The sequence below is a fragment of the Lycorma delicatula genome, chromosome 2 (assembly GCF_047948215.1).
Source record: "Lycorma delicatula isolate Av1 chromosome 2, ASM4794821v1, whole genome shotgun sequence".
Classification (NCBI taxonomy): Eukaryota; Metazoa; Arthropoda; class Insecta; order Hemiptera; family Fulgoridae; genus Lycorma; species Lycorma delicatula.
In genome coordinates this window covers 193135006-193152836 of record NC_134456.1, presented here as the reverse complement: position 1 = coordinate 193152836, position 17831 = coordinate 193135006, and the positions used below count along the sequence as shown (strand labels likewise).

At 28.8% G+C, this 17831-nt stretch overlaps 1 protein-coding gene across 1 annotated transcript in view; it reads right to left on the bottom strand.

Annotated features, from left to right (window-relative positions):
• Positions 1-308: 308 nt before the first annotated feature.
• LOC142319545 (NADH dehydrogenase [ubiquinone] flavoprotein 1, mitochondrial-like) overlaps positions 309-17831 on the bottom strand; it is a 35408-nt gene continuing 17885 nt past the window's right edge. Inside the window, exons 4-9 of the mRNA XM_075356935.1 lie at positions 16316-16409; positions 14980-15178; positions 11636-11866; positions 7215-7447; positions 2570-2888; positions 309-515 (exon numbers count right to left, since the gene is read on the bottom strand). Of these exons, the coding sequence (XP_075213050.1) occupies positions 417-515; positions 2570-2888; positions 7215-7447; positions 11636-11866; positions 14980-15178; positions 16316-16409 (1175 nt within the window). The 3' untranslated portion in view covers positions 309-416. The remainder of the gene's footprint in view (positions 516-2569; positions 2889-7214; positions 7448-11635; positions 11867-14979; positions 15179-16315; positions 16410-17831) is intronic.

Below are 17831 nucleotides of genomic sequence, written 5' to 3'. Positions count from 1 at the left end.
TCTTTTAATTTAACATTAGATAAAGATAAAAGTGCATACTTTAAACTAATGTATATTTTCGATATAATAATAATACTTAGAACATTATAAATATTACATTAAAAAATTTATTTGTTTTATATATTAGTATACAGTTTGTTTTGAAATTATATTAAGTTATTTTTTAGAAACTGAACTACACACCCTATCTTTAGAAATGCCACTACTATGATACTTACAGAAATTAATTACTGGATTTCCAATTATAATTCATTGTATATTACATATTTAAAATAATGGGTAACAACAACAATAAAAATAAAGAAAAATAAAATTAATTTTTTTTATTTTCACCAATCATTGGTCAATAAATGAGACATTAAAGTTAAATGTCATAATCTATCGAATCTAATGTCTATATGTATTTAACAAATGTATTAACCACTAGCAGCAGCTGCCTTCTTCTCTCGAGACTGTTCTTCATGAAATATTTTCATTCTTTCTTCTAACTCAGGTCTAAAGTGGCGAATAAGACCCTAAACCAACAATACACAGAAGAAAACAAAACCATATTAACTGTAAAATATATTTGATAAAAATAATTATTGGTCTGTTTTACTAAAATTTGGTCCTATTTAATTTTATGATAAAAGATTAAAATATTTATTTAATCCATCATTTCATAAATGTGTATTTTAAACTACTTTAACTATAAATTACTCTCTACAATATTATACAATTCCATATACGAGGTGTGATAAAAAAATACGGTGAATAATTTTTTATTAAAATAAGTAATAAGGTTACATAGAATTCGATTTAATCTCCTTCAAAGTACTGTCCTTGGCTAGCAATGCACTTATTCCAACATTGACTCCATGACTGGAGGCATTTCTGGAAGGCGTCTTTCGGAAGGGCTTTCAGCTGCTCAGTCGTGGCCCTCTCAATGTCAGCAATGGTGTCAAAACGTTTTCCTTTAAGCACAGTTTTAATTTTTGGGAAGAGCCAAAAGTCGCATGGTGGTAAATCCGGTGAGTATGGTGGATTTGGACAGACAGGAACACTTTTTTCGGCCAAAAACTCGTGAATGAGAAGCGAGGTGTGACACGGCACGATGTCGTGGTGAAGAAGGAAGCCATTGGTCCATTTTTCTGGTCGCTTTCTTCGTACGTCGTTTTGCAAACGTTGCAGTACACCCTTATAAAATTCAGAGTTTACAGTTTTGGAACGAACTCTGATCGCACCATGCCCTCACTATCGAAAAAAACGAGCATGACCCTGATGTTGGATTTTGACTGACGTGCCTTTTTATGGCGAGGAGATGAACTGGTTTTTCATTGGGAACTCTGCATTTTGGTCTCAGGGTTATAGCCATAGACCCAACTTTCATCTCCAATTACAATTTTGGCCATGAAGACCGGATCTGCATGAAGACGACCCTTCAACTCCGTGCAAATTGACACACGATTTTCCTTCTGTTCATCACTCAAAAGTCTGGGAACAAATTTTACACTCACTCGTCTCATTTGCAATTCATTAGTTAAAATGCTTTGAACGTATGAGATGTTAAGGTCTTCCGATAGCTCTCGAATAGTCATTCGCCTGTTTGAACGAACCATTGTTTCCACTTTTTGCACATTTTCAACTGTTTTTAAGGTTACTGGACGTCCTGCACGCTGCTCGTATTCAACAGACTCATTTCCGTTTTTAAATCGGTCATACCAGTAGTACACAGTCTTCAAAGTTACCACATTATCACCGTACACCAATTCTAACATTTTGTGAGCTTCTTTGGCACTCTTTTGCAACTTAAAACAAAACTTAATGTTAATGCGTTGTTCAAAATCCATGTTCCGTGACAGACACGATAAACACAACCTCACTCTAGCGGCTCTGGCAGCTGACTGGCAAGCTCGAACGTGTTACAACTTGTCCCTGCCTGCCTCAGTTGATCACGCTATTGGACAAATTACAGCATATGGATGTAGCGTCGGCAGTTGCCGCTATAAAAATTCATTCACCGTATTTTTTTATCACACCTCGTATAGTTCAGTAATACAGCTTCATATTCCATCAAACAATAACCCAACTCAGAAATTTAAAAGCTTTGCTAAAAGAGATTGTTAACTCTTTTCACAGTTCTATCATCTTTCTGTTAACAACTAATAATGAAATAAACTACCATAGAGAAGTAGAAATAAATATATCAGAATTCAACATCATTGAACTACGAGTATCTAGAACTATAATAAATAAGCTTAATTTTAAAGAATATTAAATTCTGATAAATACTTTTATCTCAGATTCTTTCAGGCAGCTTTTTTGAAAGAAAAAAAAAATTATTCAGAAAATTAAATAATTTTAATTTTGGAAAATTAAAAATTTTCCTTTTTGTAGCACACATTTTGACCTTTTGGGATGTGAACAGAGTCTTCGTAAATAACAAATCAATCCTGGGGAAAAAATATCATGAATAAGGAAGTAAGAGTGGAAGAGGAGAAAGTCAACCTATGGAACTGCCTCAGGAAACTGAGGTAGTTTAACATCTTTCCCAGAAAAATATATGACTTAAGTGAAGAAATTAACAAACCTGAACTGGCCAGGCAGCTCCATCACCAAGGGCACATATTGTATGGCCTTCTATCTGTTTGCTGAGCTCCCACAACATATCAATCTCTTCAGGTTTGCCTTTACCATCAACAAATCTGTACATCATCTTATTCATCCAACTTATTCCTTCACGACAAGGTGTGCATTGGCCACATGACTCGTGCTTATAAAACATTATCAGACGTGCAATAGCTTTAACAATATCTGTGCTTTTATCCATTACTATCAGAGCTGCAGTGCCAAGACTAGTTTGAGCAGCAACTAGACCATCAAAATCCATCATAACATCATTGCAGACACTGAAAAAGAAGTAAACTTTTTTCATAATTCTTATCACAATTTCAAGTTTTTATGACTGTTTAAAAAAATTTAGTTTTGCCCTTATTTGTTTCAACTATTTAAAATAATATAAAAACACTGCACTGAATATATTTTTTTGGGCTTCATATCACCACATAAGCTTGAAGGTTGTGCGAGGATATGATATGGAATTTTTAATGTATGAAAAATGCCATGGCTGACTGGGATTCGAGCCCAAGACCTCCAGATGAAAGACCAAAATGCTGCCACTCCACCGACAATTAAGGCTTTATCAGCAATGATTAAATTATACTTATCCAAACGTCTTGATAAGGATAAAAAATCATTCATTCGTGAACAGTCTAATTTCTCAGTGATATATGAGGTCCTATAATTTTATGTAATACAAGTTTTAATGTGATTATTATCAGAATCACATGAAATGCATCAGATAAATAATGGAATAAATTGAACTTAGTTCATTTTTTTTTAATAATTTTAACTAATCTTATTTGCAAGTTAGAGACTGTAAAAATGCCAAAAATATAGAACAGAACTAATACTCATTTAAGGAAAAATGATTAGGTTCTATGCAAATGAAAAAAAAAATTGTGCGTACTTAATTAGGGTGATGTTATTGATGAAATACAGATGACAACATTATAATTAAATGCACTGGTTTAGTACAGTACATAGATACACTACAGAAAAAATATTTAAAAAAATACAGTATATTTCCTAATTTACTCGTAAGCACTTACTGTACCAAACTGTTTGATTTAAAAACTCACTACAGTATGTACTGTATTAGAAAACTGTACTACATGTTCAAATCATACTCTGCAATCGCCTTAAAAAGTCAAGAATACAGCAATACAGTACTACATACACTAAAACTGAAATTAATGTAAAGGAGATTTATAAAACTAACCTACAATATATTGAATTACATTTAAAAAAATTTGGGTACTTACTGGTTATACGGGACCCTCAACTGAAATCAAATTTTTTAATGTATTTTACTTGTTCTAGTAAATTTGCATCATTTATCTATTAGTTTATTATTTATTATTTGAATTTAGAAGTATAAGATAATAACTATACATAACCTATCTAATGTTAATTAGACGAGGTTAGCGAGTATAGGTTATGTTGATAAACATTCACGATTTGTCATTACATGGAATCAACATAATCAAATCAAACACAACCTATGCTCGCTTCACTCGCTAGCCTTGTCTGATTAATGTTAAAAATAAAAATTATGTACAGTAAGTTACATGTATATAAGTTTTATCATGTCGAGTTGTGTACAAACATTAAGTATAATTATTATCTTATACTTCTAAATTCATATCATAAATAATAAACTAGTAGATAAATGATTAAAATGTACTAGAACAAGTAAAACGCAAAAAAACAACTGGATTTCAGTAAGGGTCCTATATAACTGATCAGTACCAAAATTTGTAATTTTTCCTTGTCTCACTCTTTTTTTTAAATTTGTATGTGTATTCTTGTACGGCATCTTCAATTTGGCACTAAAAGGTTAAGCTTCTACTCAACAATGGATAAGCATCTAGAAAAAACTGGGTAAGATCATGGGATAGTTTAATGCTTTTAATAAGCATTTTGACATTTAACTGCTTTCCAGGGATCGTATCGTTTACCTCTTCACCTTCACACTCTAACTGCACCAATAAATTTTCCAGATTAGTCAAATCATAATACACTTAAAAAAAAAAAAAATTGTTACCTGGACTTTTATAAGTGGAAATGGTAACTGGGCTTATAAGAAATGTAAAAAAAATAAATGTGTGAACAGAGGTGGTGGATAACCACAAATCTTTTTGACATCAACTTTTGCTGGAAATTGCAATAATACCATTTTTCACCCCTTTTCAATCCCCTGCTCACGCATTTATGTTTTTTTATGTTTATTATAAGCCATTTCCACTTAGTCCAGGTAACATTTTTCCCCCTCTAAATGAGTTATTTCGATCGGTCTAAGATTAAGTTCTTCTCATGTATTTAAAGATTTTCAATATCTGTGTCATCTACTTCATTGAACCCATTTTTCCCTATTGAATGAGCATACGTTGGGCAATATTTTCTGGGGTCTCCAGGACCCTTCCAGCGTATTTGTTTGAAGCAGCTTCTTCCAGCAAGACATCAGAGTTGACTGTTTCAGTTCATCTAATGAAAACTTGATGTACGTAATGCAGTCAGCAATATTAAATTTCTTCCAACATGTTGTAACATTCAGCTCAGAATTGGAATCCACCATATCTAAAACAATTTTAAATGTTCTTCTGATGTAATATAATTTAAACGATTGAATAATTCCCTGATCTATTGATTGCAATAAAGCAGTAGTGTTTGGGGACAGAAAAACTACTTTTATTTTGGAATGAGCTATTTGGATTTCCTGTGGATGACCAAGAGTATTATCTAAGACTAAAAGTCTTAAAATCAAGGTTTATTGATTGGAACCTGTCTTTGATTCTGATCTTCGATCTAAATACTGGGTGCAGTTTCCATCTTCTCAAGAGCAGGATCCCTTAGTAATTTAACTTTGAGATGATGAAGTGGCTGCTGAGATCCTAATTTGTTGTTCAGACTTCTTATTGTATCAAATGGTCAATTCATTTACTGCAAACCTTCGAGCAACAGAAGCTATCGATTCACTTTCTTTAAACCTATCCAGGATTTTAATTTTTTTTTTATACAACGGCATAACTTTTTTACCCTTTTTCTTTCATGGTTGAAGACATTTTTACAGTAACTCAATCCCTTTACACTATAAAAAATAAATTTTATTAAAGTTTAAAAACAAAAACCACACAAAAATACAAAGTAGGATTATTATTCTGTATGTATAGTAAAATTGATTAACGATCACACTTGGAAAGATCAACAATATTGCATGAATAAAAACATTTCCTATTTATTTACAACAAGCACACAGTAATAGCCAACCATTACACAACCGATACTTCTGTTTGAATGAGTTACTTTACAATAAATACTGAACTACCACAATCTGAAATTCTACATGTTCAATGTTAACAATTTGTTTATTTATGTAGGTGAATAAATATCCTGTCCATCACTGAAAAGCAACATGGAGAAATTTCTTTAGTTTATCTTTAAAAACAAATACTTTACTGTGCAGTAAAGTACATACACTATCACAGTGTATAATCGTACTGTACTAAATTATTATTTTTTTAATCTGCAATAATATTTTTATTTTTTAATGTCACTACATAATGGAATACGAATATGGAAAATTTTAGCTGCGATTATAAAAAAGACATTGCAAAATATTGCATCACAAATAACGAAATTGTGAATACAGGAAACATGAATAAGATTTCACTGTATCTTAATTTTTACTGCAATTCACCATTTTTAACAGATTTAATTCTGAGTATATTAATGGTTAATCATCTTAATTATGAGATATTTTAGAATCTAACAGTAAAGAACACTAAAAATGTGTCCATTAATGTTGCTTCTAATCAATAAGAAAAATAAATAATTTTTAACAGACAAGTTTAACTTCTTCGGCTTGGCGGTCATACTGTGGTATGCTTAAGCAGTATCTTTATATGAGATGTACGTTGCCATTGGTATTATCTGTCCATGCAAACAATCTCTTTTCTTTATTACCTGATGGCATTAAATTAGAATGCTGAATGTTTACTATACAGAAAGAAAATGGTGAAAAATAATTTGGGCTTAAAGGCCACAACGTAGCTAAATTTAGTTGCTACAATGTAACATTTAATTAGCCACAATGTAGCTTAACGTAGTTTTCTTATCTGATGTTTGAGAAAGCATAATGATTTAATTTTCAGATATTTCATTTTTCTTTCTGGCTTAAGTTCATACATTATGTTATACATGTATGTTTATTGTGATGTTTGAGATTAAAATTCTTATTGTGCTTGATTTTAGTTAACATATTTCTAAATTTTGTTAAGTAAAATATATATATATATATATATATATATATATAAGTTATTTAAACAAATTATTAATTAAAAAGAATAAATTTATCAAGTAAATGCAAAATACTTAAAATTTGACTATGGTTTATCCGTAATAAATTAATAAAGTGTTCTATAAATCTTAAGGATGTTGCAGAAAGCATAAAAAAGTATCAAAGGGTCTAATAACATGTTAACTTTATAACATCTTACAAAAGACAACTCTGCATAGATTATTATTCTTTTATTTATATTTTTCATAAAATATATTACCATGCCTAATACTTTAAATTAAATCCCAATATTTTGTGAAATAGCAATATTTAATACCTTTTTGGAATCAATGGTGTGGAAGATCCGCCAGGTATAACAGCTAATAAATTATCCCAACCACCCCTAACACCACCGGCATGCCTCTCAATCAGCTCCTTCATGGGAATAGACATTTCTTCTTCAACAGTACAAGGAGTATTAACATGTCCTGATATATTGAATAACTTCGTGCCAGAATTACGAGGACGACCTAGAGTGGCAAACCAAGCTCCACCACGACGACATATAGACTGTAATAAAAAAAAAGAACATTCTTATCTGGCTATATAAAAACAAATATTACAAAACTATTATCTATACCAGTAAAAAGGAATAAAACAAGGGGATCTGCTATTTAGTTGTTTGCTCTTTTAAACAGAATTAAAAATATGTATTTTATATATAAATATATTAATTAACTTAGCAAAAACAATTCTTTCGTTATTGTATTTATCCATATTCCCCTCTGTACTAATATCTCAAAACTATACAAACAGTTTTCCACCAAGAGTACAGAATTTAATACTGCTTCTTACCTTATGCTTATTATTTTTTAATAGTGCATTCGAGGTTTTCCCTCATCATCAGTTAAAAGTTTTCTCAAATCACACTTTAAACTCGAACATTAAAATTACAACATATAAAAACATGTAGTCAAAACATTAAAAATATAAAGTTAAAAAAAGTCAGTACAGTACTGTATGTGCAGCTAGCCACATAACATTTTTAATATTTTGACTGTACACACACACACACACACACACACGCGCGCGCGCGCGCGCACGTGTAAAATAGAATAACTTTATTACATACATCCCTTAATTTCATATCATTAAGTTATAAACTGAAGCATTTCTGTGGTTCAGTACTTGGTATTTCTACCCTTAAAACGATGTAAACTACATGAAAAAGACATTTATGTTTTACAAGCAACATCAGTGTATAATGATTGAAAAAGTAAGACGCTATGACTGACTTCATCAAATGATTTTACATTATAAATACATGAATTTTAATGGTGTTTATAGTAATATAAATATTACTTAAATTTATACAAGAACACTTAAAAGAAATTGGAAAATTTATAAAACACAAAACAGTTATCTGAAATACACATATCTTCATAAATACAGGGTTCACAAACACAAAATAAGAATTTCACCAACTAGTAACGATAACATCCTGAAACAGGCAACACATTGTTTGTACAGTGTAATTTGAGTTACAATGCAAGTCCATAAAATATATTCAGTTATTTAAAGTAACTAAAATCACTTCTGAGATTTTCTTCCAAGTGAATATATTATTAACTTTTCTGGTTACAAAGTTTTGTATTATTTTTTTTTGTTAATTAATAAACAGTCTTAAAAATAATATCTTAATATAATTGTCTGCAATGGAATACACTTACTGAATCATCATGAAAACATTAATAGAGGATAAACCTACATAGTGGTCTTCATATTACAGTGGCATCATTTATAATCATCACTACTGGACCTATTTGCTACATATTTATTAACCCTATACAGTATAATATATTGTAAAAATCAGTCTGAGCAAATACTACTGCTAGTCCAGTGTTTGACGGTTTTTCGCTCAGAATTCTTTCAGACAAAACCGACTGACATGAAATTTGAAGAGTAATTAAGGAATAGCTCAAGGAACAAAAGTTATATAGTGCCGATGTGTGCTTTTACCCTTGGGGTACCGCCACCCCTTCTTGGGGGGTGGAAATTACTACATTCAAAATAACCGTATAAATCAATGAAGGAATAAATTCTAAGCAAAAAATGTTGTATAAAAATTTTTTGTAGAGTTAATATTTTTTGAGTTACCATGACTGAAAATGTCGATTTTTCATCCAACCATTGAACGATTTTTCACAAATAACTCAAAAACTTTACGTTTTATTGAAAAAAATATATATTATTAGCAAAAATGAAACTTATAAAATAACGAAGAGATTGTCTTCTTTTAGTTCTGTAGATGCAATACAAACCGAGTTATGCCTTGTTGAAGGTAACTTTTTGTTCATCGAAAACTGAAGTTGAACCTTTCAACGTTAAATAACAGAAAATTTTTCAAGAAAATTTTATAGGGTATTTTTCAAAGTACTTGAAAAGACCTTTAAAATTAGCTTTGGTAAAAGTCATTAGCATGAAAACTAACGGAGTTATGATGAAAATAAAATGGTTATCTCGCTTTTTCGAAGAAAAAATCAGCAATGTAACAAATGAATTTTCCACAAGAAATGGAATTGATTGTAATCCTTTTACAATTTACTCTATTTAAGTACTAACAATATATTCTACAAGTCTGACCAGTTTGGAATGCCTAAAATTGAAAAAAAAGGTTGATTCAAATTTGAAAAATGTTTTGAAATTTCTTAAAAAATTTTCTTTTATTCACAATAACTTTAAAAACCAAAGAAAATATGTAAAATATGTACAAAAATTAAGTATTTTTTTAATGAAAATTTTATTTTTTTTATTTTTGTAGAATAAAAATTGATTGAGATATCACCGTTAGAAGTTTGCATTTGAGTGCGAGGTCTACCTTCCCCAAGCTCTTTAAACTCAAAAATTTCAAAAACAAAGGACTCAAGAAATCTGAACTTTACATGCCTTGCAGCCCTTGAAATTCCATCCAAAATCATTTTTGGAGTGATTGGATAGGTTAAAAATTAAGGAAGTTGTTGAATAAACCACTAGCCTTTTTTCAGTGAAATTTTCAGAGCATATAAATTTTTATATTCTTGACAGCTTTGAAGCATTTATGAATACATATGAACACATATAACTGTATCTACATATGTATAAGTATACCCTCATACACTCATATGCGTGTTTATATATATATATATATATATATATATATATGAAAGTATAGGGAGGAGAAGAAAAGTAACTGAGCACATCGTAGACGAACACCTGCTGATGGATGATAGAACTTTGTGTGCATAGATTTATATATATATGTTGTACATGTATATATGTAAATGAATATCTCTTTTATATGGTGTAATCAATACATTTCCAAAACCGAAAGAATAAACACATGGTGCACTTTGTTAATATTATTTTTCAAAAATTATTCAATTAAAGTTATTATTTTTTTGATTAATAAAAATGTAAGTACAACAATTTCATGTTTCATCATTAAATTCATTTAAATATTTTATAATTTTACTTTTTAATTTTAAGTAAGCATGATCATTAATTTTAATCACGAGGTCGGTTTGTAAGGTTTGCTGCAATAAATTATAAATTACATTAACAACTGTAAAAAGTTTATAATTCATTATAAATGCACAATTAAAACATTTTAAGCTGTTGAAAACTAATTTTTTTGTCATTAGGGTGGATTCTAAGGGTTGCAACATTGTAACACGCCATAAATTATGTTTCAGAATATGGAACAATGTTTATTCTACACATTTAAATGATCTTGAGCTACAAAACACTTCATTTAATAATTTTTTCCATAAGAGGTTATTAAGGGTTGAAATGTTGCAATAAATCATATTATAAACAATAAAGGGATTTTAATTCATTATAAATTATTAAAACATTTCAAACTGTTGAAAACTAATTTTTTTTTTTTTAATTTCATTGTAAGGGGTGGCTCTACAAGTTGACACATAGTAAAACATCATAAATTATATTCCACAGCATAAAAGAATCTTTATTGTACATATTTAAACATGATTTCAATCTATGAAACATTTAAATCTATGGTTTTTAAAATTTTTTTTAACAAGGGGTAGTTTTCACCCCAAAAAAAACAAAAATACACATCAGGAACATATAAATTTTGAAGCAGAGAGTTAGATAAGCTTAATTACAAAAAATTTCATGAAAATGAATGATGTCCAAGAATTCTGAGGTAATACTTTATTTTTACTGTCAAACACTAGACTATGCTTCAATAATTTGCAGTGGTCTGAGCTTATTATTTTAATTGATTATGGTATGGTTATTGTTCTTCAGATAGCATCATTATACAGACTGTTACAAAGGTAAATAAACAAGCTTAGTTTCGATGATGATTTACTACATAAATTGTAAGAAATAATCTTTAAAATTAATGTTAAACATTTTTCTAGCTGAAAACTATTATGGTATCATTTAAACAATGTTTAATTTTTTTAGTGAAGTTATGTGAATAATTTGAAATTATAACATTTATTTGAGAATATTATATAGTAATAAAGAAAGAAAATCAAACAGTAATTTTGTTGAAGAAATTATCTAAACTAATATGATGCAATTTAAAATAAAATAAGTTTAATAACCAACCACAATAAAAGTCAGAAACCAATCCTAACTTACTGCAATTGCTAATTTTAAATAAATACTCCAATCAACCTTTAATAACATATTTATTTTTAAATATTGTGGCAGCAGAAAGTAACTGACAAATAAAATTACACTCACGGGTGAAACAGCAACTGTTTCAACATTGGTGACAGTTGTAGGACAACCAAATAAACCAACGTCAGCAGGGAATGGAGGTTTCAATCGTGGTTTTCCTTGTTTACCTTCCAGAGACTCAATTAGAGCAGTTTCTTCACCACAAATATAAGCTCCAGCACCACGGTGCATGAAAACATCAAAATCATAGCCAGAACCACAAGCATTCTTTCCAATTAATCCAGCTTGATATGCCTGTAAAGGAAACAGTAATATTTCACACAATAAGTATTTTAATAAAGTGAAAATTATGTGTGATAAACAAATAGCACTAATATAGTGTATGATATCTAGTTATATAATTGTAGTAAAGGACTAACAAGCTAACTAGAATAAATTTAAAAAAAAATGTAAACTGACATTTATGTCAACAATTTATTCAATGTGTTTACTAAAGCATTTTTTTTATGTATGCTTCAGCCAAAATAAATTACTTAAAATTTCTGATTGGTTAAACTGTTAAGGTAGTAGATTTATCCTCATGCCTTTTGTTCAATGAGTTAAGTAAGTAGGCTTGTACGCATGAATCATTATTTTCCTATAATCATTATTGTTCCGCATTATCATGTCAAGCAAAAGTTTATTTTGAAAAATAATTGAGCCAATTTTATGGCACTAGATTCATTCAATCATAACGTAACTAATAAATCCCAAATGGTGCCAGGTATTGTTACTTATCTAAGCAATGTTATCTTTAACATTAAGGTTGCAAGAGTAGGACAATTTGCTTCAAAATGATTTTCTGGAAGCTTAAGTCCCATATCTAGAAAGTAAGTTGCATTTCATTGAAAAAAGAAGTATTTTCTTATTTTGTTGTACAGATCAATGAGTTATAACACAAAAAAACAAATGCAAGGAAAAATACACAGAGATAAACAAGAATGCATCAAAAAAATAATCAGTAAAAAAATTTGCTGAAGTTTCAATTCACTGTATTATAACAATAAAAATATATTAAAGTTTATTTTATTGTACTATAGATGACTAAGAAATATCATCAGTTTTATTCATTAAAGTTCATCTAACTAAAACAATGTGTGGTAACTGATTTTTTATTTATAATAAAAAACCATTTTAAAGATTCAGGACTCAATTATAACTGATGGAATCAAACTTAAGATAGCACAGCCATAACTTATCTGCCAACAATAGGCACAGAATTATTTTATTTCAAATGAGCATATTTTTATTTACAGGATTAAGATGAATGCAAGTATAAATTCTACTATACGTAGTTTTCTACTGTGGCATGTTTAAACAATCTATATAAGCCATTTAAAGGAACAAAATAAAAACCTAGGAACAGGCTTTAGTAAGACAAAATGAGGAACATAACTAACATTTGAGATTTTAACTAACATGAGCATATACCAATCATGAATACCATTTTACCACCAATTTTTAATGTAGTCTGGTCATTTGCCTTAGTCTACATCAATATATCATTTTTTATATAAATTTTGTTCATAGTTTTTGCAACTCAAATGTTGCATTTTTTAAATTACATTGTGATTATTTCAAAATTAAAAACAAAATAAAAATCTAAATTAGATTTTGATTAAATTAGAATTTTACTTTTACTGAAGGTAATATAGAGAACAATATATTAAATACAAATATTATATCAAATACAAAAAAAACACAGCTGTTGTTAAAATAAATAAATACTGCAGTATAAACTTCAACAAATCTTAAATTGTGAAAAGAGACATTAAAATGAAGTACCTACTGCTGAGGTAGGATTTTTTTCTTGTTTTTTTTTTAGATCAGTATTTATTAAGAGATATATTACAAATTTGTAAGAAAGTAATCTGTATGAGTAAATTGAGCCCTGGTAGAAGTAAAAAGTTGCTTTACAAATATGTTGCAACTGGGACAGTCTAAAATCTAAAAAAGTGAGGTGACAAATAAACAAAACTCTTAAATCAAGTATAATTTTAAGTAGTCAATGTCCATCTGAATTGTTTCCTACTTTAACTACTATTGATTATTATAGGCTTATTTTTAATAAGGTAGAACTTAATTTCTAAGAAAAATGTAGATTCAACTGGAGCAAATTTCACTACAACATAAAAATTAAATGTTTTGTGATTCGGCAGGATCAAATTTAAACAAACAATTAAATACTGCTATGAGAGAAGACTTTCTTCTTCTTTCTTTACTGTTTAGCCTCCGGTAACTACCGTTTAGATAATTCTTCAGAGGATGAATGAAGATGATATGTATGTAAACGAAGTGTAGTCTTGTACATTCTCAGTTCGACCATTCCTGAGATGAGAGAAGACCTGAGGTCCTTTATTAACACTTAGGGAACAAGTCTTGTATTAGTATTTAAGGACAATATGTTGTAACACATCATAAAAATTCAGAAATTATGATAAAACCATTGGTTTAAGAGCCATCAACACCATCCTTCTCACATATCTCAAGATTACTGAATTGGGCTACAGATCATAGACCTCTACACAAACTCTAAACTCTGTCTCTCCATCACCATTCTTCTACAAAATTATTTCTACATTTTTGTTCTTTTTTCAGGGCTTCCATTTACATTCAACTTTTTCTTAGTCTTCCTCTAAGTCTTCTAACAGTTATGCATAAAAATGTATTTTACCCTTCCATTTAATATTCTCTGTAAAGGCCCAAACCATCTTAGGGCTGATCATTTACCTCTTGTAATGCTCTATATCCTAGGTCTTAGTGTATTGCAGTATTTCTTACTCGATACTTTCCTATCATGCTTCTTAAAACTTTATTTCTGTTGTCAGCATTTTACAGTTTTTCTCTTCTTGTTAGCCTTGACTCTGAGCTATAAGTTAGAACAGTTACATAGTAACAGATAAATAAACAGACGAATACTTCACTTCCATGGGACTTCCTTATTCCACATTAAACTTTCAACACTTTAGGTCCTCCTGCTATCTTTACTTGACTACTAATTTTTGTCTATCTTTCCACACTCAAATAATTCATACTCAAAGTAACAAATACTTTTAACAACTTTTAGTGCTTACCCTTATAATCACAAATTATAATTTCCATTTTGTTTATTCCTTTTACCACCAATCTTTCAATTTTCTCTATCCTTATTTTTATCCTCAACTTTCCTAATTCATCCATCCATAGAGTTAAATGATTTTGGTATATAATTTACCTTTTTTCTAAAATAACAATGTTTTTGGTGAACCAGGGCATAACTTATTTTCATACTCTGGTTTATCCGTCAACATTAAAACTAACCCTATGGTTAAGGAAACCATAGAAAAACTAAATAAAAAAATTTAAGCAAAGATAAATTAAAAACTGACCTCACTTATGGCAACTTGCATATTGCTTGCTTCATTATAAAACTCTCCTCTAATATAAATATAAGCAGCTTTAGCTCCCATAGCTCGACCAGCGATAAGGCAACCTTCCACTAGCTTATGAGGATCATGCCTCATAATCTCTCTATCTTTACATGTTCCAGGTTCTCCTTCATCAGCATTCACAACTAAATACTTTGGCCTTAAAAAAATTATAAACTAATATTCAATAGAGTTACTAATACTTAATCAAAACATTTCAAACAACACAATTTCAAAATTCATAAAAACAAGAATGGTAAAAAATATTCACAATAATGTAAAATAAAACAAACATAGCACACATAATCAACACTTTCGATCCACCTGAAGCATTAATCAAAGCACCGATTTCTTAATTGTTGATGTTCAAACCCTCTCATCCCATAAATACCAAATATGTTGTCTTTAATGAATTAGATAACTTATTACATCTGTAGTCTCTTAGAAATTGTTCTTTAGGAGATTTTAAAACATTTAAAGATAATTAAATAGTTCTTCTACTTAAAAATCTATGCAGCAGAATACAATTCCAATTTCTTACAACAGTCATTTCATTTTATATCGATTTGTTTGGTCCGAGGTTAGTCTTTGAATTCAATATTAATTCTTTCTCTAATCTCTATTTTTATATAATATTCAAAGAATACAATGTTTAAAGACCTAAGCTTAGATATAGTAAGTTGAACATCATTTTAATAATGTTTAATGTTATACAAATCATATAATACAAAAATTTGAAGCTTCAAGAGAATGTAAAACACTTAATGTAAACACTTAAGCAAATCCATATTCTCTAGAAATTATTTTATTAAATGCATAATATCAAAACTCTAAAGATTGGGATGGAACGCAAAATCAAAATTTCTCATATTCTAAGGTTTTACAATTATAAAATTAAAAGCATTAATCTTTTCAAATTTAAATATTAATTTTAAAAAGCTATAGTTAATGATTAAGTTGGAATAAGTTTTTAAATTCATACTTATAAGTCTATTTAAAAAATTTGGGAAATCTGGTAAAATTTATAAGTAACAAGTCAAATTTTAGTTATATCACAAATAAAAAAGGTTTATTAAAGAAAAGAGCTAATTTCCAAAAACTTATAAATAGTTTTTTTTATTTATCAGTAAACATCATTATTGATGTTTGTAAAACAGCATACCTGTAAACAAGTCACACCATCAGTTAATCATGTAAATGGTAAACTTAGCCATGCTAATAAAACTCCATAAATCAATTTTGAATACAAATTCTATGTAAAAAAGCAATAATATATTTATATGAATAAAATACAAACCTTCCATCAGATGGCTTGTTCATGAAACTCCACTTCAATCCAGAGGGGAAACCTGCTCCACCTCTTCCTCTTAAACCAGAAACCTTTACTTCATCTAAAAAAAAAAAATATATATATATATATATATACACATACACACGCAGCATTAGATAAAATGTCTGCGGTCAAGAGGTGTGGGGAACTGGCTAGTTCCTTTCTCATTTAGAAGCAAAGAAAAAGATTTTAGTATTTACGATGATTTAAACGATGATGTTTACATATACAAATAATTAATTTTGTTATTAATCTTAAAAACTACATAGGCCTTAAACTATTGTAATTGATGTATACTTATCTGTTTTTCATTTTTAGTTCAGGCAGTATTTGATTTGTAATGGGTATATTTGGGTGTTTTCTATATGATCGCTAATTTTTGCTTGAATGCCTCCAGAATATCAAAAATTATTATTTTGATATGCACCAGTTGAAAAAGATGTACTTAAATTTTATAAACAAAATGTTAAAAAGTTGAAAAAATATCCATTTTTTTCCTATTTCCCTAGATAACTCGATAGCAATTCATTTTAGAGAAAATATCAAGAGAGAAAAGAATTTTGTTATTAAACTTTGCACAAATAATCAGTTGCAAACCGAAAAATACATTATTATTGATGTAAAAATAGCAATAACTCAAAAAATATATAAAAAATTGGGGATTTTTTTTATATTACACACAGAACCTTCAGATTTTGCCTCAAAGAACTTTTTGATATGATAAAGTAACCCGCCAAAGGCATTAAAGCAAAAATTAATGATCATATAGAAAAAGTCCAACCCAAAACAAATACTGCCTGGACTATTTATAGAGCTGAAATTTATGTTACTGTAAAAATCAAAGAAACTCATAATTTAATAAATTAATGTAAATAATTTTTGGAATTGATCATAACCATCTTCTTCCAAAAATAATTTTTTCTGTTTTTATTAATATTTAGATCCAATAAAGCTTAAAAAGTTTCTACTATGAATATTTTATGTTTATATGTTTATATTTTATGTGTGACATTCAATAACTTTATTAAATGGCAAAGTTCTCCACACAAAACTTGTAGAGAATTTAAATTTGAACAAAATGGTGTAAGATAAGTTGAATAAAACAAACAAAGTTAACAAAATCTGAGTTTTATTTAGAAACAGTACGTTATAACATTAAAAAGACCTGAAAATGGTTTTTATATATTTATCTGAAGAATATTTGCAAGCCCCAATCTAGTGAATATCTTGTTTAGTATAGTTGGAAATGGGGAAAATTTGCAATAAGCTTCAAATTTTTTTTTTACCTTTTTTCACCTCTTTCAAGGTCAAATTTCAAAAAATCTAGAAATTAGTTTTTAGACAAATAAATGAAAATTACACATCCCAAAAATGAAGTTGCTATCTTCACTTCTTATTGATAAATTAAAAAAATAGTAAATTTCATTGTTACTCCATTTTAGCCATTTAAACTTGGAATTTCAAAAAATCCTTTCTTAGTGTG